The sequence below is a fragment of the Equus asinus genome, chromosome 3 (genome assembly GCF_041296235.1).
Source record: "Equus asinus isolate D_3611 breed Donkey chromosome 3, EquAss-T2T_v2, whole genome shotgun sequence".
Lineage (NCBI taxonomy): Eukaryota > Metazoa > Chordata > Mammalia > Perissodactyla > Equidae > Equus > Equus asinus.
In genome coordinates, this window is record NC_091792.1 from 78,922,936 (window position 1) to 78,949,647 (window position 26,712).

At 36.0% G+C, this 26,712-nt stretch overlaps 1 protein-coding gene across 3 annotated transcripts in view; it reads left to right on the forward strand.

Moving 5' to 3' along the window:
* SLC9B1 (solute carrier family 9 member B1) overlaps positions 1–26,712 on the forward strand; it is a 76,609-nt gene that overhangs the window by 17,353 nt on the left and 32,544 nt on the right. For all 3 annotated transcript variants that reach the window (XM_070506518.1, XM_070506519.1, XM_070506520.1), the window contains 3 exons: positions 8,334–8,423; positions 9,024–9,093; positions 10,737–10,875. In XM_070506518.1, coding sequence (XP_070362619.1) covers positions 9,025–9,093; positions 10,737–10,875 — 208 coding nt within the window. In that variant the 5' untranslated portion in view covers positions 8,334–8,423; position 9,024. The remainder of the gene's footprint in view (positions 1–8,333; positions 8,424–9,023; positions 9,094–10,736; positions 10,876–26,712) is intronic.

Here is a 26,712-nt window from a genome sequence, read left to right on the forward strand (position 1 = left end):
CATGATAGTTTTGATGTTTCCAGAAAAATAGAACTCCTTGACACTCTGTAACTGGTTTGGTAAAAGTCTCTGCCTGTGAGGAAATGCCTTCCAGCCCCATTTACCATTAGCTCCCACATTCTTGGGATATCATTCATTGAGGTTAACATTAGAATATTTTCATTGTAGTTATGCCAAGACAGACTAAACACTTAGCTGGGTAAATTCTATGACTTTTAGTTCCAGGATCTTTATGGTGTTTCCCAACTATATGTCAAAGCGCTCATTTCTTTTTCTTTTTTTCTTTTCTTTCTTTCTTTTTTTTTTTTTTTTGCCAAGATGTTTTTCAGTAATCACAGCATGCAAAATATGCTTGGTCATCCCAGTGAGTTTCCATAAGTAAATGCTCAGAAATAACTGCTACACTGTAGATATTCAGAAGAGTATTTTGTATAAACCAAAACTTAGTAATAAGATTAAGTGCTAAGAATAATCTCTTAAATAAATGCATCTGTTTGGGTCTATAAAAGCTCTACAAAGCTCAAGATTTTTGGTTTGTTTCATTTTCATATAACTAGTTCCTTTCCCAGAGAGGTGAAGAAACAGGCAATAAGAAATTTATTGCAGAGCTCTATTTCAGCATGATCCTAATTATCCCTTAAAACCTGCTGCTACTTTGTATACTTCCATGTGTTCTTCTTTGTGGTTTCTGAGTGATGATATATCAAGCCATATACATAAAGAAACCCCATAATCCTTACTGGGGAAATTTAGAATTATTTATCAGGGCTTTTATAATAGCTATACAAAAATTACTTATGAGTAAATTATGTTTGAATGATGTTAACCTTTGAAATGTGTAGTTTCTCATGTAAGAATAAAAGAGCCTTTGTGTTTAAACTTAAGTATAAAAAAAGAAGGGAGTAAAAAATTTTGAACTAAAAAAATACAGTAATTAAAAAATTCATTGGATAGACTCAAAAGCAGAATGGCAATGAATGAGGAAAGAATCCATGAACTTGACGATAGATAAATAGAAATTGTCGAATCTGAAGAAGAGAGTGAAAAGAGATTGAAAAATGAAATAGCTCCTCAAGGACACTATTATGGAGTCTACAGCCTAATGAGGCAAACGCATTAATCAATCACTCTAATAAAGGCATAATTACAAACTGAGATCAATGTTCTGAAGAAAATGATCAAGGTACCCTAAGAGTGTATAAAGACTGGACCTGACTTCACCTGGGGGCAGAGGTGATGTAATAGATATTTCTCGGAGGACGTGGTCCTTGAGCTGAGCGATGGAAAAGGGTTAACCAAATGAGGGGGAGATTGGTGGTGAACAGAGTTTCAATTAGAGAGGAAAAGCAAGTGTTAAGGCCCTGCAGAAGGAACGTGGCAATTTCAAGGAAGTGAAAGAAAGAATGGCTAGGAATTAAAAAAAAAATGGTTGAAGAATGGTATGAAGTTAGCCTAGAGAGGGAGCCAGGGACTACATTGTGCAGAATTCTTTAGGTCATCGCAAGGGACTGAATGCTTGTGTCTCCCCCATTTTCATATGTTGACATCTTAACTCCCAATTTGATGGTATTTGGAGGTGAGGCCTTTGGGAGGTAATTAGGTCATGAGGGTAGAATCTATATAAAGAGATTAGTGCTCTTATAAAAGCGATGCCAGAGGGCACTCTGGCTCTCTTTTTGCCACATGAGGATACAACAAGAAGTTGGCAGTCTGCAATCTGGAAGAGAGCTTTCCCCAGAACCCAACCATACTGGGGCCCTGACCTCAAAAGTCCACCTCCAGGACTGTGAGGAAAAAATTTCTGTTGTTTATAAGCCACCGAGTCTATGGTACTGTGGTAGAGTAGTCAAACTCAGACAGTCATGCTGAACATTTTTGTCTTTATCCTAAAGCCAGTGAGGAGTATTGGGACTCTCAGGTAGAGAGCTGGTAGAGAATTGAGGCACAGAACCTTCAGGATCCCCAACTTTTAGCAGCCGAGCAGAGAAGGATGAGCCTAGAAAGGAGACAGAGAAGGAATCAGAAGAAAGATAGAGGGGAAATGAGAGAGTGATTTAACAAGAGCCAAAAGTAGAATGTTCCATCATGTCATATGGTCACTTGTAGATTATTTGTGACCTTAGCTGGATTTATTTTGTGGAGTGAAAGGAGTAGAACCTCAACTGGAGAACACTGAGAATGAGTGATTCGTGGGGAAAAGGACACTGTGGTGAGAATCAGCAGCTCTCCAAAAACTTTATTGGTAAAGGGAAGAGGACAGATGGGGCAGTAGCTAAATGAGGATATGGCTTCTGGGAGGCTTTATTAAGATGAACTCATTTAAAAGTCATTGGGAAGGATCTAGTTGAAAGGACGTGGCAGAGGAGGATTAGTTGATACAGGCAGGGAAGGATCCTTTACCGTATGAAATTCTTGAGAATACAGGAAGTAATATAATCCAAAATACAAGTGGTCTTATTGCCTTAGATAGGAGGAAGGACACTTCCTTTACCGTAAGAAGAGAGAAGGAGAGGAAGATAGGTTTGTAGATGGAAATTGGAGGTAAGGCTATCTACTGAGAATGATGGGGAATATGTGGGAGATCCGTGGTTTGAGAAGAATAGAAAAGGTTTGGCATAGTCGCTAGGGAAAGTGAGTTGACAGAGAATGTGTGTGTTAGGATTGGTACATTTTAAAGGCCCACTTGAGGCTGTTAGTTATGAATTTATGGTGATTCCAGGTTACTCTAGTATAGCTTTCTATAGCAGTATCCAGATGTTCAGTTAAGTAAATGGTGAAATGGCATAATAGAGTTGGTGCAGAGTTGAGATTTTTCTAGAAAGGTGTGACAACAAAACAACAACAAACATATTTCAACGGAGTTTGGGATATTGGTGTTGTTTTGGGGATGATGGATCATAGATATTGAATACAAAAGGAAGTGATGAACAGAAAGGGCTAAAAGTCTCATTGCACTGCACATCCTGATAAGGCTGAAGAAGAATTGGAGATGAAGTGAATGTAATTGAACAAGCAAACTGATAGAAGTTAAGGTAGTATTCAGAGAGGTGGATGCTTCAAGTCATGATTATTGATAATAGAACATTTCAGATGGAAGGATCCAGCATGGCCTTTCCTTTATGGAAGGGAAGTAGAGAGCTGAGGAACCAAGGTAGTTGATGAATTATCCATGTATAGTTAAGACTCACAAGATTACAAATTTTGGGGTGAGGTGCTCATATCTTTGGTGAATAATGGAAAGGGACCAAGATGAGGTCAGTAAATAACAGTGACTAGAAGAGGGAGAAGGGGGTATTGTCAAATTATACAAGCTTCAAAGAAGTAAAATTTTAAAAACTAGTGTTTAGAAATAGCAGTGAGTTGTCAGAATGAGTTAAGCAAATCAACAGCTATTATGTAAGAGGACTGTGGGGGAAAAAGTGCTTTCAGATAGGACACAGAATTTGAGAGAATGCCCTGAGAAGAGGTTGAGAGTTTGTAATTGTCTAGCAGAAGTTCCAGAGTGCTCAGTAAAAAGGGTTGGATAAGAGGCTATGAAATGATAGCCAGAGTTCTTAACACCTTTGTAAATGATTTCCAATGAGCTATTTCTAATTAATTTTTGCCTTCTATGACTTATTCGTTATTTATACTCTATTTTCTTTTTTCTTTTTTTTTCTTTTTTGAGGAAGATTAGCCCTGAGCTAACTGCTACCAATCCTCCTCTTTTTGCTGAGGAAGACTGGCCCTGAGCTAACATCCATGCCCATCTTCTTCTACTTTATATGCGGGACGCCTCCCATAGCATGACGTGCCAAGCTGTGCCATGTCTGCACCCGGGATCCGAACCGTTGAACCCCGGGCTGAGGAAACGGAACATGTGAACTTAACTGCTGCGTCACCGGACCGGCCCCTATACTCTATTTTCAAGTTTATCCTAAGGCCCTTATTTTTTTTTATTGAGTTCATAATAGTTTATATCGATGTGAGATTTCAGTTGTACATTATTTCTTGTCTGTTCACCACATATGTGCTCCCCTTCATCTCCTGTGTACATCCTCCACCCCCTTCCCCTGGTAACCACTGAACTGTTTTCTTTGTCCACATGTTTGTTTATATTCCACATGTGAGTGAAATCATCTGGTGTTTGTCTTTCTCAGGCTGGCCTATTTTGCTTAGCATAATTCCCTCCAGGTCCACCCATATTATTGCAAATGGATGAATCTGTGTTTTTTTATGTCTGAGTAGTATTCCATTGTATCTATATAGCACGTCTTCTTTATCCAGTCATCAATAGATGGGCACTTGGGTTGCTTCCATGTCTTGCCTATTGTGAATAGTGCTACAATGAACACAGGGGTGCATATGTTACTTTGGATCGTTGATTTCAAGTTGTGTGGGTAGATACCCAGTAATGGGATAGCTGCGTCATATGGTAGTTCTATTTTTAGTTTTCTGAGGAATCTCCATACTGTTTTCCATAGTGGTTGCACCAGTTTGCATTCCCACCAGCAGTGTGTGAGGGTTCCCTTCTCTCCAAACCCTCTCCAACATTTGTTATTTTTAGTCTTAGTGATCATAGCCATTTTAACAGGAATAAGGTGGTATCTTAGTGTAGTTTTGATTTGCGTTTCCCTGATGATTAATGATGTTGAACATCCTTTCATGTGTTTACTGGCCATCTGTATATCTTCTTTGGGAAAATGTCTGTTCATATCTTCTGCCCATTTTTTGATCCAGTTTTTTTATTGTTCAGTTGTGTGAGTTCCTTATATATTAGGAAATTAACCCTTTGTCAAATAGATGATTAGCAAATATTTTCTCCCAGTTGGTGGGTTGTCTCTTTGTTTTGATTCTGGTTTCCTTTGCCTTGCAGAAGCTCTTTAGTCTGATGAACTCCCACTTGTTTATTTTTTCTTTTGTTTCCCTTGTCTGAGAAGACACGGTATTCAAAAAGATCCTTTTTGGTTCGATGTCAAAGAGGGTACTACCTATTGTGTCTTCCAGGAGTTTTATAGTTTCAGGACTTATCTTCAAGTCTTTGATCCATTTTGAGTTTATTTTTGTGTATGGTGTGCCATAATGGTCTACCTTCATTCTTTTGCATGTGGCTGTCCAGTTTTCCCAACACCATTTATTGAAGAGACTATCTTTTCTCCATTGTATGTCCTTGGCACTTTTCTCGAAGATTAGCTGTCCATAGATGTGTGGTTTTATTTCTGGGCTTTCAGTTCTGTTCCATTGATCTATGTGTCTGTTTTTGTACCAGTACCATGTCATTTTTGATCATTATGGCTTTGTACTACATTTTGAAGTCAGGGATTGTGATACCTCCAGCTTTGTTCTTTTTTACCAGGATTGCCTTAGCAATTCAGGGTCTTTGGTTGCCCCATATAAGTTTTAGGATTCTTTGCTCTATTTCCATGAAGAATGCCATTGGCATTCTGGTCGGGACTGCATTGAATCTGTAGATTGCTTTGGGTAGTATGGACATTTTAACTATGTTTATTCTTCTAAAGCCCTTGTCTTTAATAGTTCCTTTTCTAAAATAGAAAAGCCAAAAAGTGAGATAGATATTTGATAGATTTTTTTTCTCTTTTTAAAAATAGATTTAATTTATTATAGCCATTTTCTAAATTTTAACATCTAAACCTGTGAGAGCTTTGGTCTATGTCCGGCACAGTGTCTGACATATTGTAGGCACTTTAGTTTTAAGTGTGGGCTCTGGAGCCAGTCTGCCTGATTTGGGCCCCTACTCCTTTTTTTATAGCTATGTGACCTTGGAAATGACAGGAAAGCATGGACAATAGGAGTGAGCCAAGGGGAAATGGTAAGGTATCCCTGATCTGGAAAAACAAGTGAGGCTACCATAATTTATTGGGGACATCATCTAAGGCAAAATCTCTGGAGAACTATTCCATAGGAACCAGCACAAACTGAGGCAAAACTGAGTCTTACGAAGCAGTCTCAGCTGAGCTCAGTCTCTGGTTTGCTTAATGGGATTAGCACTCCCTCCCTCCACTCCACATAGTCCTCTCTGGAGGAAGCTATCATCTGGACTCTGTAACAAAGCTTTTATACACAATATCAAGCTTTCAATAAAAATTATTGGCCATGCCAGTTAATAGACAATAAAAGCCAAGATAGGAGATAGAAAACAGATTCTTCAAATAAAGTGAATTTATCAAGACCTGGGTACAAAGAAAATAAACCAAAATTACTTATATTTCTGTATACCAGAAAAAAACAAATAATGAATTTTTTAAATGATACTATTTTGGTAACATCCAAATAAACATCAATACCTAGAAAGAATCCTACCTAGAAATGAGCCTAATGAAAGATGTGCAAGTCCTCTACACTAAAAATTACAGAACGTTTTTAAGACAAAGAATATCTCAATGAATGGAGAGATATACAATGTTTAAGGATTGGAAAACTCAATACTGCTAAGACATCAGTTCTCACCAATAGTAGATTCACTGAATTGTAGAGTCAGTGCAATTTCAGTCAAAATTCCAGCAGAGAGAGAGTGTGTGTGTGTGGGGGGGGGGGGTGGTGAATTGACAGCTTGATTCTAAAATTTATGTAGAAATACAAAGAGCCAAAGAGTCAATCCAACTCTGAGGAAAAACGAAACTGGAGAATTTACAGCACCCGATCTCAGTACCTATTATATGAGCACAAAGGTAGTACTGGCGTAAGGACATAAAAATAGGCCAGTTGTGCAGAATAGAATCCAAAAATAAATTCACATAGATGTGGTCACTTGATTTACAACAAAGGTGACACTGCAGTGTAATGGGTAAAGAATGATCTTTTTAACAAATGGTGCTGAGTCAATTAGATATCAATCTGGGAAAAAGTGAATTTTCATCTCTTCCTCATGCTGTACGTAAAAGTCAATTCCAAATGGATCATAGACCTAAATGAGAAAGGCAAAACACTAATGCTTCTAGAAGAATATATAGAATATCTTTATGATCTCAGGGTTGGCAAAGATTTCTAAAACAATAAAAGCTCTAACCATAGAGGAAGGAAAGGTTACACTGGACTACATTAAAATAAAAACTTCTGTTCATTCAAAGACATCATCAGAGTGAAAAGACAAGCCACAGAGTGGGAGATGATACTGGCTACTTATATATCCAATAAAAGATCCATTTCTAGAATACAGAAATAAAGAACTCCGACAAATCAGTAAGAAAAAGATAGCAAATACGTTTAGAAAAATGGGCAAGTTGGGGCCAGCCTGGTGGTGTAGCAGTTAAGTTTGTGTGCTCCACTTCAAGGGCCAGGGGTTTGCTGGTTCAGATCCTGGGTGTGCACCTACACACTGCTTATCAAGCCACATTATGGCAGGCATCCCACATAAAACAGAAGAAGATGGGCACGGATGCACAAAGACTGCTTGACACAGTGTCAAGCTTCTCTGTAGCTGCTCACCATCTAGGTTTTGGAGCTCTGATGCATGGCCTGCTTGCTTTGATTCCAAGTCCTCTAATTATGACATCGTCGCAGATCTTAAAATATGGTGCCTGGTGCCTTGATGTTGCTGCTTATATGATTCTTGGTGTTATATCTGCCTGCTCCTAGTCCATCTGCCTACTTATATCTCACAGTTTCTCCTCTTTCAGATGTCACCGTGCTCACTGTAACATCATCTTGTTTACTTTCATCAGTACTTAATCACAATCTGAAAATATTGTTTTTTGTCTTCCCCTTTCCCCCCACAAGAATATAAGCTCTGTGAGCAGAACCTATTTTTTGCTGCGACTTCAGAACACAGAAGAGTAGGCATTCAAAAAGTACTGAGTGGATGTGCTTTGAGCCCTGACCTCATGACTCCCATGTGCAGGAGCTCACAGTTTTTAATGGCACTAACTCTCAGCCCATCGTTTCAGAACTTGACACTGCTGAGGTGGCTCTGCCACCCTCCTTGTTCACCGAGCTGACTGTCACTTAGCTCCTGCACTAACAGTTAATGACAGGCATTCTTACAAGGTCATAATTTTGCTATTTCCTTTAACTAAAATGGAATTTTACTTTAATGGAACTTAGAGATCTAATTTTTTTCATGAAATTTTTAAAGTAAATGTTATTTTCTGTTTTAATGTCCTAAGTTCAGTTATGATCCCTTATAAGATTTTCCACACTAATATTTTCTTCATTAAAGTGAGACAATATGTGTAAAGCTCTTAGCACATGCTGGGTACTCCCGTGTTAATGATCTTTTTCATTATTAAAATTGTTTGCCTTTTTAAAAAAGTATAGATACTTGTAACCCTAGGAGACTTGATTTTATTGAGTACCTAAAAATTAAAACTTAAAATCTTTAATTCTGTCTTCAACAGTAACTCAAGAATTGAAAGATATTTTTAAGGCAAAGATACTCTCCTGACACTCAAAGGCAGCAAAATTCACAGAGAACGTAGAAATAACAGGTATTTTAAAATAAAAGTTTCCAGACCTAACCCTTCTCTTGATGTGGTTCTAGTTCATTCTTTTTTGTTTTTCTAGTTCATTTTATTCAAAATAAAAGCTATTTTATTTTGTTTAAATGTTGGGCCTACAGACCTTTCAAATGGACCACATATAAAGACAGCATGTATCAGTAACTTATAAATGTAGGTATTGATATAGTTAATCGTATTTAATTTTAAATTTTCTTGGAGTTTCTTGTGCAGGAGTGTGAGTAAAGACAGAGTAAATCAGTGGTGGAAATTCTCTCAAACATACAAGTTCAGTGCATGAAATAAATAACTGAGTTTTCTGATATGTGCTTTTAAGATGTGGCCCAACATTATGAACTATTGAGAAGTATTAAATTTCTGTGTGCTAATAGTTTTCAAAACCTATGCACATGACTTTGGTTAATTTAAAATGAATATTTGGAGCTGTTTTGACTATAAAGATATCTGACCTATGATACAACTTTATGATTAAAAAAGTCATTAAAAATTAATCTCACTTAACCATGTTTGTTTTCAGATGGATTTATACTTTTGTTTTTTCTTTCAAATTATTTTTCTTTTAAATATTAGCATGTACACCACAGAATCAAAAAATGAACATTTGGAGGATAAAAACATCCATTCATCTACAACTCCTCAGGTAAAAACTTAAAACTGCATTGTAATATGTAACATAAAAATCAATCTTATCTTAAAATTTATCTGTAAGTATACTTATTAGGTTTCTTTTATATGTCTGGTTAAAAAATGAGAAGTGATCATTTTAAAATAGCTAGTTTTAAAAAAGTCCTAAGAAATGAGCAAAAGGAATGCAAAGATGGGAAGGGGTGACTACAGATCGTTTTAGAGGACAGAGGGCAGATTTTAGGAATATGGAAATATGGTTTATTATTTCTTGCCATGTCCATGAAAAACTCAGTAATTTAGACTAAAGGAGGTAAAGACAAATCTGAATTAATTAAAATGTTGTGCTGTATATTTGAGGAGACCCAAATTTTTACTTTTGCAAGTATACCAAATAATTCATTAGACCTCTTGTGGATCTAGTTTTACTAAATAATAATTACTCAGAATTATAAATTGCTTATTTTTAAAAATAGAGGTTTCTATAGTTCTTAAGGGCCCAAAACTCCTTTTAAATATTTAAATCGATTCTAATTCTATTGATTCTAATTATTTTATATATCTATAAAGACTTCATCCTAGTCTGTCAATTTATTATAAATTCTAAAATAATATGGCTTTTCTGTATCTGACCTTTCACCCACTCTGATCAAAATCCACCTTTGTGTCTTTACCTTGGCCCTTTTGTATAGTGACAGACTTTCAAAAAAAGCCTCTACACTAGAACTCCATCAGACATGATCAGGTTTACAGAACTTTGATGTTGAAGAGCTACATAATGCTTAGGCCAGCAGCTGTGGTGCTCCCTAGTGGTTACATGCTTCCTCTTCCCTTCCTTAATCTGTCCATGCTCTCTAGCCTTTGTTACTATGTCTTGTGACAATGTGATATTCTCTCTCCACTGCACTCGAAGTATCATCGATACACTCGAAGTGCGGGCCCGTGTGTGTGCCCATACATGCACGCACGCACACACACACCCCCCAAAATTTGAAATGTCATTTCCAGGGCTAACTCAACTCTATTTTGTTTTTGACCTTGGGAGAAGCCTCACAATATTCTCACAAACTCAAGATGTCTTGTTTTTCTAAATCAGCACTTTTATAACTACACTACCTACCATTAAAAGCCTGGAAGATTGAGGCACACCCATGAACTATGTAAACATGTTATCTGTAAGTAATAGTGGAAGCATGAATTTTTAATTTCTGAAGGACAGGTCTGTTTTTCTCATTTTTCTTTCAGTTATATAATTTTTCAAATGAAATGAGTCCAAGTAAAATTATATTTTACCTCCTTTCCAGTTTAGTTGTATTTTCATTCCAGAAACGTTTTGTTGAGTAATCTTCAGGAGTTAGACAGAGGAGGAAGACTGTTACTTCTTCTCCCCACTATGGGCTCACTTCTTTGGTGTGCATAAATCACAAACGAAAACAGCAGGGCCGCAGGTCTTCAGAGGGCTGGTCCAGGCGCCCTGAAGTGCGCGCTGCTGCGATGTCCGCGCCTGCGTGCTGATCCCGAGCAGGGATGTTCTTTTGTGTGTGTTATTCTGCATGGTGAGAGTAGTACATGAATTTAATTATGATATTTTGTGGTTTCGTACATTCATAAAATTGTGTGGAAAGCAGATTTTTTAGAAGATTTCCTGTTTTACTTCAGATCCCAAACGACAGTAATGCTAGTGAACGTCAAGAAACTAAGGACACTGTCTTGCCAGAAATAGAGGGAGCAAAACCACAGATGGAGAAGGAGAGTTCTTGTCCTCCACGAGGAGCAACGAATAAAATTATTACACAAGGTATGTGAAATAAGAAATGCAAATGGAGAGGCAATGAGAAATATAGTTGATAAATATTAAAACACAAGCTAGCAAAGATGCTGCTTAATCTATACACTCCAGATCAGATGATCAGCTCTAGTATAAGCAATATGTGGACAAGAAAAAATATTTCCTTGAATCTGCTGAAAATAGTAATAATAATTGCTTAACATATCTATATTTTAATGGTTCTCATGACTTTAAATGTTAAATTTTAGGTATTAGAAACAACATTGGTTAAAGATTTTTATTTAAAATCTACCTTTGACATTTAGTTTTGAATTAGCTAGAAGGAACATTATACTTCTGGCAATATTAAGGTTCTTATTAAAATTAGGCCCCAAATTTTAAAATAGCTGCTGCCTTGTAAAGACGTGTACAAAACTTACTTTCTCACTACAATTTGAAAGCATCTCATTGTCACCAAATATTTATAAGAGATTTTCTTGATTTTTTCTAGATATTCTATGTGATTAAACTTGAGAGATTTTGACCTCCAGACGTGCAGAACCTATAGAAAACAAAAATTAGATTAAAATATGATGCAAGATATATAATTGAAGTTTTAAAATTTTATTTTCTTATGTGCTTCTTGCTAACTTTAAACTTTTGAAAGCAAATTTTATTGTTTTTTCAATTAATAAAAAGTAAGTAAAGGTTGCTTTTTAATTGACATCAGTATTTTTAAGGCCCTGAATCTAAACTTAACTTGAGCCTCTGCCAATCTTCCTTGTGATTGGACCCCTTTGTAAATACAACTTCTGCATATAGGTCTTACATGCACGTTCCCATGACCTCTCATGGCGGTTTCTGTAGAGCAGTTGTTAGGAGTAGGGCTTGTGGAAGAGAGGAAAGTGCATTGGTCACCAAAGATTACCCATTGAGGTTGAGGGCTGCAGTTTGCTCAGGCACTGACTAAGGAGTTTATAGCACCAGTATTGAAGATGCAAACTTAGATACTTAGATCTATAACCCATTTCCCCTTTTGTTTTCTTTCACTTTTGATGCTGCAATTTTAGAGAAATTTACGGGAAAAGGAGCTTCCATGTTTCTCTCCTGAGAGTATATATTCTTATACTCTTTTTCAATCTGTCCCTCTCTCTTTCACACATGCACCCAACGTTCATGCTGAAGAAACCCTTAGGGGCTGGCCTGGTGACACAGTGGTTAAGTTCACATGTTCCACTTCTTGGCAGCCTGGGGTTCACCAGTTCAGATCCCGGGTGCAGACATGGCACCACTTGGCAAAAGCCATGCTGTGGTAGGCATCCTACATATAAAGTAGAGGAAGATGGGCATGGATATTAGTTCAGGGCCAGTCTTCCTCAGCAAAAAGAGGAGGATTGGCAGTAGTTAGCTCAGGGCTAATCATCCTAAAAAAAAACAGAAACAAAAACAAAAAAACTTTCCCAGATAAACAAAAGCTAAGGGAGTTCATCGCCACAAGACCCCTTTCCCCTTTTAAGAAATGCTCAAGGGGCCAGCCCGGTGGCATAGTGGTTAAGTTTGCATGTTCCACTTTGGCAGCCTGAGGTTCACCAGTTCAGATCCTGGGCATGGACCCACACACTGCTTATCAAGCCATTCTGTGGCTGGTATCCTACATATAAAGTAGAGGAAGATGGGCACAGATGTTAGCCCAGGGCCAAGTTTCCTCAGCAAAAAGAGGAGGATTGGTGGCAGATGTTAGCTCAGAGCCAATCTTCTTCTTCAAAAAAAGAAATACTCAAGAAGGCCCTCATACCTGAAAAAAAAAAAGAAAGAATTTACAAAGCCTCGAGAAAGGAGATTAATAGGCAGACAAAATCAGAAAATTGCAGTTATCAGAACAGGTTAGCAAATAATTATAACATTAAAGATAAAGGGGAGGAAAACATAAAAAATAAATATAGTCTCATCATTTTACCCACAAATTCAGAACACAAGACAGAATAAGTTGTGACAATTATAACTAAGAAGGGGCAGGGGGAAGGGATGGAATTGACTTAGACTAAGGAAATAAGAGGCTATCAGAAAATGGACTATCTCATCTATGAGATTTTTTAAGCAGACCTCATGGGAACAACTAAACAAGCAATCAGAACAGAGACACAAATGATAAATATGAGAAAACCATCATATAGAACTACCAAACTGAATTTGTAGTCCAAAATACATGGGATGAGAAACAAGGCAAATATGGAACAACTGGAAAATGTGTGATAAAGTGGCAGCATTAAGCCCTCATATATCAATAATCACTCTAAATGTAAACGGATTGAATTCTCCAGTCAAAAGACACAGGGTTGCAGGATGGATTAAAAAACAAGACCCAACAATGCACTGCCTCCAGAAAAACACATCTCAGCTCTAAAGACAAACACAGGCTCAGAGTGAAGGGATGGAAGATGATACTCCAAGCTAATGGCAAATAAAAGAAAGCAGATGTTGCCATACTTATATCGAAGTACACTTCAAGATAAAACAGGCAATGAGAGACAAAGAGGGTCAGTATATAATGATAAAAGGGACACAAGAATACATAACACTTATAAATATATTTGCACCCAACACAAGAGCACCAGAGTACATAAAGCAACTATTAACAAACCTAAAAGGAGATATTAACAACAACACAATAATAGTATGAGACCTTAATACCCCACTTACATCAATGGATAAGTCATCCAGACAAAAAATCAACAAGGAAATAGTGGAGTTAAATGAAAAACTAGACCATATGGACTTAATAGATATATAGAGAACACTCTATCCCAAAACAGCAGAATACACATTCTTCTCAAGTGCATGGAACATTCTCAAGGATAGAACACATGTTGTAAAACAAAGCAAGCCTCAATAAATTTAAGAAGATTGAGATCATATTAAGCATCTTTTCTGACCATGATGCTATGAAACTAGAAATCAACTATAAGAAACTATAAGAAAATAGCTGGGAAAGTGACAAATATGTGGAGACTAAACAACATGCTACTGAACAACCAGTGGGTCACTGAAGAAATTAAAGGAGAAACCAAAAAATAACTGGAAACAAATGAAAATGAAAATACAACATACCAACTCATATGGGATCAGCAAAAGTGGTCCTAAGAGGGAAATTCATAGCAATATAGGCTCACCTTAACGAACAAGAAAAACCTCAAATAAGAAATCTTAAATTACACCTAAAGAATTAGAAAAACAAGAACCAACAAAACCCAAAGTCATCAAAAGGAGAGAAATTTTAAAAAATTAGAGCAGAAATAAATGAAATTGAAACCAAAAAACCAGTAGAAAGGATCAATGAAAGTAAGAGCTGGTTCTTTCAGAAGATAAACAAAATTGACAAACCCTTAGCCAGATGCACTAAGAAAAAAAGAAGGCTCAAATCAATAAAATTAGAAATGAAAGAGGAGAAATTACAACAGATACCACAGAAATGGAAAAGATTATAAGAGAATCCTATGAAAAACTATATGCCAACAAATTGGACAATCTGGAAGGAATAAATAAATTCTTTTTTTTTTTAAAGCTTGGCACCTGAGCTAACAACTGTTGCCAATCTTCTTTTTTTTTTTTTTCCTGATTTTTCTTCCCAAATCCCCCCTGTACATAGTTGTATATTTTAGCTGTGGGTCCTTCTAGTTGTGGCATGTGGGACGCCACATCAGCATGGCCTGACAAGCGGTGCCATGTCCACACCCAGGATCAAAATCAGCAAAACCCTGGGCCACCAAAGCAGAGTGCATGAAGTTAACCACTTGGCCATGGGGGCGGCCCCCTGAATACATAAATTCTTAGACTCATACAACCTCCCAAACTAAACCAAGAAGAAATAGAGAATCTGAATAGACCAATCACATGTAAAGAGATTGAAACAGTAATCAAAAACCTCCCAAAAAACAGGAGTCCAGAACCAGATGGCTTCTCTGGAGAATTCTACCAAACATTCAAAGAAGATTTAATACCTATCCTTCTCAAACTATTCAAAAAAATTGAAGAAGACAGAATGCTTCCTAACTCATTCTATGAGGTCAACATCACCCTGATCCCAAAGCCAGACAAGGATAAAACAAAGAAGGAAAATGACAGGCCAATCTTGCTGATGAGGATAGATGCAAAAATCTTCAACAAAACATTGGCAAATCAAATACAGCAATACATTAAAAGGATCATACACCACAATCAAGTGGGATTTACTCCAGGGATGCAGGGATGGTTCAACATCTGCAACTCAATCAGTATGATGCACCACATTAACAAAATGAGGAATAAAAATCACATGATCAACTCAATAGATGCAGAGAAAGCATTTGACAAGATCCAACATCGATTTATGATAAAAAAAAAAAACTCTCAATAAAATGGTTATAGAAGGAAAGCGTCTCAACATAATAAAGGCCATATATGACAAACCCACAGCCAACATCATACTCAATAGGGAAAAACTGAAAGCCATCCCTCTGAGAACAGGAAGAAGACAAGAGTGCCCACTCTCACCACTCTTATTCCACATATTACTGGAGGTTTTGGCCAGAGCAGTTAGGCAAGAAAAAGAAATAAACGGAATCTAAATAGGCAATGAAGAAGTGAAACTCTTGCTGTTTGCAGGTGACATGAGTTTATGTATATAAAACCCTAAAGAATCCATTGGAAAACTATTACAAATAATCAAAGGCTACATCAAAGTTGCAAGGTATAAAGTCAATTTACAAAAATCAGTTGCATTTTTATGCTCCAATAATGAGCCAACAAGGAGAACTCAAGAATAAATCCCATTTACAATCACAACAAAAAGAATAAAATATCCAGGAATAAACTTAACCAAGGAAGTGAAAGACCTATACAATGGAAACTATAAGACATTACTGAAAGAAATCAATGATGACATAAAGAAATGGAAAAATATTCCATGCACATGGATTGGAAGGATAAATATAGTTAAAATGTCCATACTACCTAAATCAATCTACAGATTCAATGCAATCCCAATAACATTCTTCATAGAAATAGAAGTTTGATGCAGTCCCACTTGTTTATTTTTGCTTTTGTTGCTTTTGCTTTTGCTGTCAAATACAAAAAATTGTCACCAAGAGCAAAGTCAAGGAGCTAACTGCCTATATTTTCTTCTAGAAATTTTGTGGTTTCAGGTCTTATGTTCAAGTCTTTAATCCATTTTGAGTTAACTTTTATGTATGATGTAGATAAAGGTCCAGTTTCATTCTTTTGCATGTGGCTGTCCAGTTTTCCAAACACCATTTACTGAAGAGATTGTCCTTTTCCCACTGTATATTTTTGGCTCCTTTGCATATATGAATTGATGAGTTTATTTTGGGGCTCTCTATTCCATTCCATGGATCTGTGTGTCAGTTTTTGTATCAACACCATACTGTTTTGATTACTATAGCTTTGAAATATAGTTTGAAAACAGGGAGTATGATGCCTCCAGATTTTTTCTTCTTTCTAGCCTTTATTTTTGAAGGATATCTTTGGCTAGCAAGAAGAAGTGTATCTTGTTGGCTATAGACTTCATGTTCACAGGCTTTTTTCCCTTTAAGCTTTTGAAAGATGTTCTTTCATTGTCTTCTGGCTTCCTTTATTTCTAATGACAAGTCAGCATAATTCTTATTGTTGTTCCCCTGAACATAATATGACTATATTTTCTGGATGATTTGAAGTTTTCTCTTTTATTTTTGATTTCTACAGCTTAATTATAATGTAAGTAGGTATAGTCTTCCTTGTATTTATCCTGCTTGGGGTTCACTAGGCTTTTTAGATCTGTGTATTGTCTTTCATTAATTTTGGAAAATGTTTAGTCATTCTCTCTTTAAATATTTATTCTGCCCCACTCTCTCTCTTCTCTCCTTCTGGAATTTCAATTATGCATATGTCACACATTTCATATTGTTTCATCGGGTTTTTTTCTTTTTAAATTAATAGACTTTGTTTTTTTAAGTAGTTTTTTTAGGTCTACAGAAAAATTGAGTGGGAAGTACAGAGTTCCCATTTAACCCCTCACCACCACCCCACCCCACTCCACCCACACACAATTTCCCCTATTATTAACATCTTGCAGTAGTGTGGTACATTTGTTACCCAAAGTATACATTATTATTGAACCCATTGATGAGCCCATATTATACATTATTATTAAAGTCTATAAATTACATTAGGATTCACTCTTTGTGTTATACATTCTGTGGGTTTTGACATATGTATAATGACATGCGTCTACCACTACAGTATCATACAGAATAGTTTCACTGCCCTAAAAATCTCCTGTGCTCTTCGTATTCACCCCCCCTCCCTCTGGAATCCCCTGGCAACCACTCATCTTTTTATTGTTTTCATAGGTTCATAAACTTTTAAAAATCTCTCTTTATTCCTAGAGAGTCTCTCATCAAAGACCTCCATCTTCCTGCTTCTACCTAATGTGGTTGCTTTCCAGGTCTGTGGAGGACTGTCATTCTAGGGCTTCCTTTCAGTGCTCTCCTGGTTTGGAGTCAGTTTCCAAGATAAAAATCCTTCATCTTTCCTGGTTTCCTCCTGGCTTTGCTAGCAAACATGCTCAAGTAACTGCCTTAAAAAAGAATACAGGAGAGTTAAACTTTCATAGACCTCACATAGATGAAAATGTTTTTATTCTGCCCTCACACCTGATTGGTTGGAAATATAATTCTAGATTAGAAATAATTTTTCTTAGAACTTTGAAAGGGTTCATCTATTATCTTCTAGTATCTAGAGTGGCTACTAAGAAATAGTTTGCAAATCTGTTTATGATTCCTTTGGAAATGGCTTTTTTTTAAACTATCTAGAAGATTTTAGGATCTCCTCTATATCCTTATGTTACAGCATTTCACAGTGATAAGTGTAGTTATAGATCTTTTCATGCTTTGTGTTGGGCACTTAATTGACTCTTTCAATCTGAACACTGAGAAATGTGCATATTATTTCCTTGACGGTTTTCTCCTCTCCCCTTTTTTTCTTTGTTCAGTCTTCTAGTCAGATATGGGACATCCTGGATTAGTTTTCTCTCATATTTACCACCACCTTACTTTTATATTCCTCTCTGTTCTAGGAGATTCCCTTTACTTCGTTTTCAGTCTTTCATTTTTCCAGTTTTTCATTTCAGCAATCATACTTCCTTTTTGTCCAAGAATTTTTCTTATTCTCTAATTGTTCCTTTCATATGGTATTCTATTCTTATTTTTTGTATATTCTCAAATCTCTGAGAGTGTAATTTTAAAATTTTGTTTTATTGTATTCTTGTCCTTGAATTATCTGTTTCTTCTGAGGTCAGTTTTCAGTTTGTTTTACTTGAATTTTTACCTTCATGCTGCTCATTGTCTTTTTATGCTGGTGATCCTTAGCTGTCTAATTTAAGAAGAAAGTCTCAAGGGCTTACATGGATATACAGTGCTGTTCTGAAGGTAGGACTGTTTTCTTGTGGAGTCCCTCCTCTGAGACAGTCTTCTGCCTAGAACAGGACAGGATGAAGCTTTATTGACTGATGGGCTTTGGTTTGTGATGAATGGACATGGAACTGACTATGAGGATGTGAGCTTTCCACATGCCAAGACGAGATCTTCTCACTCTGGAACTGCAACAATCATTCTTGAAGCTTTAGATCTCCCTTGAATAATCCACTCAATTATTTACAGTATGATAAATGCTACCAGTCTCTTAAGCACAGGAATGGAAAGAGGAGCAGAGTTGCTGACTGGTGTGTTGTGTCATTTACAAACCCTTGATTAATTTCCCTCTTGTGAGCTCCTTTACTCACTCCTGCCTTTAGCTGTATACTATCTCTAAGCCCAGGGATTCTTTCACTTTCCATTGTCAGATGGATTTCTGTAGCTACCTCACATATTCAAGACTGCACCTTTCTCCACCTATTTCCATCCTTCAACCTGGCTTTATCTGTTTTCACCTCCCAGAACTGTGTGACAACCACTCTCTCTCTCCTCCAATTCTCTTCATGGTGATATGTTTATACCTTGTTGTATTTCTATGCTTTTATTTTGGTTAAGTCTTGTGTGCCCTCTCTGCCATCTTGAACTAGCTTAATTTTGTTCTTATTTCCTTCTCTCCCTTCACCCCATCTTTTTCACTTAATCAAAACTTCCATTCATTTGGTTTATCTGCTCTCAGCTTGCTATTGGGCAAGACAGCAAATATATTAATTTTAAAGGAGGTTCTTGTTTATTCAAATAAATATCTAGTTAGTAAAATTCCAGGAAATATGACTAACTATAAGAAAAAGTATATGGGGCAGAGAAAAATTTTATAGCCTTGCTGAAAGAATGACATTAGGAAGAATGGAACCGAAGGAATCTTCATAGGGCCCTCACGGTAATTTTCTGCCCGAAACAGCCTCCTCTTCACTTATAACCAGGTGTAATCTTCTATTTCAGCTGTTAGAATGGGATCTGAGAAACTACAGCCCATGGACCAAATCCAGTCCCCTACTTGTTTTATAAAGTTATATTGCATAAAAATGGCAAAGTTGAGGAGTTGTATCAGAGACCATATGATTCACAATGTCAAAAATATTTACTATCTGGCCTTTTACTGATAAAATTTTCTGACCCTTCTCCTAGGAGATCATTCCTGTACCATGCCTTCTCTTTATTTCTTCATTCAAGAATTGAGCTGTAATTTCATAAGTAACCTTAGGGTCCCAATTTTTCATCACCTCAGAAATAACTTGGGTGGACATCATCAGATCAGAGACTCTTTGGACCTTAAATCAGCTGAATTCCATCTTACTCCACTCCCTCACCCAAGAACATAGTAACTAAGCTTGTTTCATATACTCTCATTTTTAAAATAGCAAACACTTGATATTCGTCAATTTGGATTTTTCCTTTCTTCTTGAATTAGTTTTGGTAATTTGTACTTTCTATAAATTATTTCATGTAAGTTTTCTAATTTTTTGGCTTGAAGTTATTTATAATATTTCCTTGGCATTCCCTTAGTTTCTGTAGGATCTGTAGTGATGCTTTCTCTTTAATTCCTGATTTTGGTAATTTGTATCTTCTCTCTTTTTTCTTGGTCAGTCTAGCTAAAGATTTATCCATTTTGTTGACTTGTCAAATAATCAATTTATTTCATTGATTTTTCTAATGTTTTTCTGTTTCCTATTTAATTATTTTCCACTCTGATCTTTTTTGTTTCATATATCCTATTTACTTTTGGTTTGGTTTACTTATCCTTTTCTAACTTCTTCAGGTGGAAGTTTTGATTGTCAATTTTAGATTATTCTTTCTAATATGTTTTTAAAGCTATACATTTCCCTCTACATATGTTGCATTCCATTAATATTAATATGTTGTGTTTTAATTTTTATTCACTTTAAGGTATGTTGAAATTACCCTTGTGTTTACTTCTTTGACTCATGATTATTGTTTGCATGCTAAATCTTTTCCATACTTTGGCATTTAGCCTGTTTGTTTCACTTGAAGTCCGTTTCTTGGAGACACTGTATAGTTGGATTTTGCCTTTTTTTTTTAAATCCAATATGACAATCTTTGCCTTTTGATTTTAGTCAATTCACATTTAATATAGCTACTGATGTGGTTGGAGTTATGTCTACCATTTTGTTATTTGTTTTCTATACATATCATGTCTTGTTTTTGTATTCTTACTTTACTGATTCTTTTGTGTTAACCAAATATTTTTAGTGCACTATTTCAATTTCTCTGTTGATTTTTTAGCTATATTTTAGAGGTCTTAGGTTTAGTGGTTTCTCTGGGGATTATAATAATTGTCTTCAACTTTCACAATCTACTTCAATTTAATGTTAACTTAATTCCAGTATTATATAGCAACTTTGAGCCAATATACCTCTATATGCTATAAACTCAACAATATTTTCTTATACTTATTGCTCTTAATAATCATGTTTTTTAAAAAAATTAAGGACAAAATAAGAATATATATATATACACAATCTTTTATACTTAGAGATTTACTTACCATTTTCAGTGCCCTTTATTCCTTCTTGTTGGTCCAAATTACCATCTTGTGTCATTTCTTTTCAACTTAAAGCAATTTCTTTAGTATTTCTTTAGCAAGGATAAATTCTCTCTATTTTCATTTGGGAGTATCTTTATTTGAGCTTCATCTTAAAGTATAGTTTTACTGGATATGGAATTCTTGATTAACAGTTATTTTTTTCTGCACTTTTGAAGTGTCACTCCACTGCCTTCTGGCCTTCTTTTTTAATGAAAATGCTGCTATTAATCATATTATTGTTCCCCTGTACATTAGGAGTAATTCTTTTGCTACTTCCAAGATTTTCGCTTTGTCTTTGGTTGTCAGCAATTTGAGGATCATGTCTCTAGGTGTGGATCTCTTTATTCTTATCTCACTTGGTATTTGTTGAGCTTCTTATATCTGTACATTAATGTTTTTTAATTAAATTTGGGAAGTTTTCAGACATTATATTTTCAAATATTTTTCTCCCCCTTCAATCTCTCTTCTCCTCCTGGGACTCCCCTTATGCATATGTTAGCACTCTTGATGGTATCCCATAGGTGTCTGAGGCTCTGTTCACTTTTCTTCATTCCTTTTTTCTTTTTGTTCTTCAGATTGATTAATCTCTACTGATCTAGTTTCACGTTTGCTGATATTCTATTTCACAAGCCCAAATTCACTTTTGAGCATCTCTAGCAAATTTTTCATTTCAATCACTATACGTTTCAATTCCAGATTTCCATTCTTAAGTAAATTTTATCTCCGTAGTGATATTCTCCAATAAATTGTACGTTGTTGTCATATTTTCATTACTTGAACATATTTATGATAGCTGTTTTGAAAACTTTGTCTGTAAATCTAATATCTGGACTCATTCACTCAGTGTTTATCAACGGCTTTTCTTCCTGAGTATGGGTCATACTATCCTATTTCTTTGCACATCTAGTAAGTTTTGATGAAAATTAAACATTTTAATTACACATTATTGCAACTTTGGATTCAGTTTTATTTTTTAAGGTTTTTATAACTTGCTTGTACTTCAACTGTGGAATCTTTCTGCCCCATGGCTTGCAGCAGCTGATGTCTCTGAGTAGTTTTTGTTTGTTTGTAGCCTATCTTCCTAGGAGTTTTCCATTTGTCTGCATAGCTTAGTAGTCACCTAATGATTTGGGGGAGACATCATGTTCAAGCAATAAAGTTTCCGCCCTCTGCCAAGTATTCTGTCAGTGAGTTGAAGAATGCATTCAAAGTTGCTACTAGAACTCAAGTCTCCTATCATTTTTTACTTTTTGTCATACTCTCTTGAGTCTTCCCTGCATTTGCATACTTTCCCAATCAGCCATGGATATGTGGAGAATTTATCTCAACCTTTCTATGACTCTCTTATATCCAAGATCTCCCAGTTAAATTTTGGTTAATCTGCCACTTGCCTGAACTTGGACAGGAACCTCAAACTAGCAAAACTTTATGTTTTCTCTGTCCATTCCCAAACTAGTCTACCACTTTTAGCCAGCAAAGTCATGAGTTATCTCCCTCCACTCCACATCAAACCCACCCAGCCTCCTCTGGTAGCAAAGCTGCTGATTTTTACATTCAGATTCATGCTGATAAATCTAGAGTTTTTCCCAACTGAGCTGGAGGTGGAGAGAAGGAGGGGAGTAATGGTAGCAATCCCAGGCAGGAAGGCTTCAGATTCTCACTGATCCTACCAGACATCTAGCATTTTTTTTCAAGAATAAATACTTCTCAATTTGATAACTGTAGTTTCTCAACATCGTGTCTAAGTATCTATTCATTTTTATTTAATCCTGCTGAGAACTCATTTTGCTTCCTGTGTCCAAATCAATACAGAATTAGTTATGGTTTTAATCAGTTTGTAAATTTTTAAGCCAGCTATCATCTCAAAAATTATCTTTTTTTCATTCTTTCAATTCTGGTTTTGGAACTACTATTAGATGTATTTCACACCTTTTCCAAAATCTAAATATCTCGTGTTTTCTATCTCACTTTTCATTTTATCCTATACTCTAGGTAATTTTTTCATATCTAGCAGGTTGCCGTATTTCTCTCTTTAGCTGTATGTAGACTGCTGTTTAAGATTTCTAGTGATTATTTAAATTTTGGTAATTTTTAAAGTTTCTTTCTAGATGTTCTATTTGATTATTTTACAATACTTGGAAGTATTTCTTTTCTTATGTCTTTATTCCTTTTAAATTGCCTTGAGTTTCTTTGAAAATACATATTTTATAGTGGCTATCTAGTAGTTCTATTAGCTGAGGTTTTTGGATATCTAATCTCGTTCTTTATTGTATCCATCATCTTTTGCTCACAGAACATTACTTCTTATTTTGTAAGTTTTTATTTTAAGTTCAGATTCAGTGGAGATTTATCTTTGGGACTTTATGCAGTAGGGCATCAGGAGTGTCTATTAGGGATATTTTGAACTAGCATCTGCTAAGTATCCTAAAGATAGTTCCATGAGATGACACTTTTCACGCTAGGTTTATGGTTTTGGGGTTCCCAAACCATGCAAATCATATAAATCTGAGCCCCTAGCCATAATTCAATTGAGGCTTATTTTATGCATGAATTCACAAATTATTTTATGTGTGAATTGCCACCCAGAGACCAGCTAAGACAAACAAACTGCCTCGTCTTCTCTCTTTGTCAATAGAATCACATTTTCTGGTCCATTCTTTTAGTAAGAGTTCAGTCCTTCAAGTGTTCTAGTTTTGTGCAGTGGCAGTAGTCAGAGGGGAGGAGACAAGAATCTTAGTTCTAACCTCTAGGCTTGAGTTTGTCGAAATCCTCTTTTACCCTTGACAGTTCTATGCAGCCAAAAAGGGGTCACAGCTTAAGAATGCACTTAAGCTGTTTTAAGAACCTGAGAAAGCATTAGAAGTTGTGATTCATAGTAAATGAAGGTAGCCATTTAACTTGCAGATGGCAATTTACAGGGCAACCATCTACCCTTTACAGAAACCTATGGATTCTCCTGTAAATTGGCCTTTCCTTAGCATCCAATTGCCAGAAACAGGATATCTACTACTACCTTGTGCTTACTCACCTTGTCCACCCCCACTTCCTACACATAATCTAAGATACTTTATATTTTCCCAAAGACCAGGGTTACTTTTTTTTCCAGCCCTTATTCCCTTTAATAATTTGTACCAAATATCAACTGAATTATTTTTCAATACAAAGATTTAGTCTACTTGTGTTAAAAAATTTGGCACCCTGTCACTGTGATCTTCAATAAATTTGCGACTTCTTATCACAACCAGCCATCCTTTTATTCGTGATAGAAAACCTGTTTAAAATATAAAATGAAGTCAATATCATCATATTGCCATGACATTTTTAAAATGTCACATATTATGAGAAACATTTGGCACTTTAAAGGATTCACATATACTTTATTTTTTTAATTCTTTATTGAGTTAATGATAGGTTACAATCTTGTGAAATTTCAGTTGTACATTATTGTCTGTCAGTCTTGTTGTAGGTGCACCCCTTCACCCTTTGTGCCCACCCCCCCCCTTTCCCCTGGTAGCCACTAATCTGTTCTCTTTGTCTACATTTTTTAATTCCTCATATGAGTGGAGTCATACAGAGATCATCCTTCTCTATCTGGCTTATTTCACTTAACATAATTCCCTCAAGGTCCATCCACGTTGTTGCAAATGGAATGATTTTGTTCTTTTTATGGCTGAGTAGTATTCCATCGCATATATATATATACCACATCTTCTTTATCCAATCATCTGTTGATGGGCACTTAGGTTGCTTCCACATCTTGGCTATTGTAAATAATGCTGCAATGAACATTTGGGTGCATAGGACTTTTGGAACTGCTGACTTCAAGCTCTTTGGATAGATACCCAGTAGTGGGATAGCTGGATTGTATGGTAGTTCTATTTTTAATTTTTTGAGGAATCTCCATACTGTTTTCCATAGGGGCTGCACCAGTTTGCATTCCCACGAGCAGTGTATGAGGGCTCCTTTTTCTCCACAACCTCTCCAACATTTGTTACTATTTGTTTTAGTTATTTTTGTCATTCTAATGGGTATAAGGTGATATCTTCGTGTAGTTTTGATTTGCATTCCCCTGATGGTCAGCGATGACGAATATCTTTTCATGTGCCTATTGGCCATCCGTATATCTTCTTTGGAGAAATGTCTGTTCATGTCTCCTGCCCATTTTTTGATTGGGTTGTTTGAATTTTTGTTGTTGAGTTGTGTGAGTTCTTCATATATTAAGCTGTTGTCGGATGTATGACTTGCAAATATTTTTTCCCAGTTAGTGGGTTGTTCTTTTGTTTCAATCCTGTTTTAATTTGCCGTGAAGAAGCTCTTTAGTCTGATGAAGTCCCATTTGTTTATTCTTTCTATTGTTTCCCTTCTCTGAGAAGACATGGTGTCCAAAAATATCCTTTTAATACTGATGTCAAAGAGTGTACTGCCTACATTTTCTTCTAGAAGCCTTATGGTTTCCGGTCACACCTTTAGGTCTTTAATCCATTTTGAGTTTATTTTGGTGAATGGTGAAAAAGAATGGTCAATTTTCATTCTCTTACATGTGGCTTTCTAGTTTTCCCAGCACCATTTGTTGAAAAAACTTTCTTTTCTCCGTTGTATGCCCTCAGCTCCTTTGTCGAATATTAGCTGTCCATAGATGTGTGGTTTTATTTCTGGGCTTTCAATTCTGTTCCATTGATCTGTGAACCTGTTTTTGTACCAGTACCATGCTGTTTTGATTACTGTAGCTTTGTAGTATGTTTTGAAGTCAGGGAATGTGATGCCTCCAGCTGTGTTCTTTTTTCTCAGGATTGCTTTAGCAATTCAGGGTCTTTTGTTGCCCCATATGAACTTTAGGATTCTTTGTTCTATTTCTGTAAAGAATGTCACTGGGATTCTGATTGGGATGGCATTGAATCTGTAGATTGCTTTAGGTAGAATGGATATTTTAACTATGTTTATTCTTCCAATCCATGTACATTGAATGTCTTTCCATCTCTTTATGTCATCATCCATTTCTTTCAGAAAAGCCTTGTAATTTTCGTTGTATAAGTCTTTCACTTCCTTAGTTAAATTCACTCTGAGGTATTTTATTCTTTTTGTTGCGATTGTGAATGGTATTGTGTTCTTAAGTTGTTTTTATGTTAGTTCGTTATTAGAGTATAGAAATGCTACTGATTTATGTAAATTGATTTTATACCCTGCAACTTTGCTGTAGTTGTTGATTACTTCTAAAAGTTTTCCAATGGATTCTTTGGGGTTTTCTATATGTAAGATCATGTCATCTGCAAAGAGCGAGAGTTTCACTTCTTCCTTCCCTATTTGGATTCTTTGTATTCCTTTTTCCTGCCTAATTGTTCTGGCAAAAAACACCAGTACTATGTTAAATAAGAGTGGTGATAGAGGGCATCCTTGTCTCGTTCCTGTTTTCAGGGGGATGATGCTCAGTTTTTGCCCATTGAGTATGATGTTGGCTATGGGTTTGTCATATATGGCCTTTATTATGTTGGGGTCGTTCCCTTCTATCCCCATTTTGTTCAGAGTTTTTATCATAAATGACTGTTGGATCTTATCAAATGCTTTCTCTGCATCTATTGAGATAATCATGTGGTTTTTATTCCTCAGTTTGTTGATGTGGTGTATCACATTGATTGATTTGCAGATGTTGAACCATCCCTGTGTCCCTGGTATGAATCCCACCTGATCATGATGTATGATCCTTTGGATGAATTGCTGAATTCGGGTTGCCAAAATTTTGTTGAGAATTTTTGCATCTATGTTCATCAGCGATATTGACCTGTAGTTCTCCTTTTTCATGCTGTCCTTCTCAGGCTTTGGTAT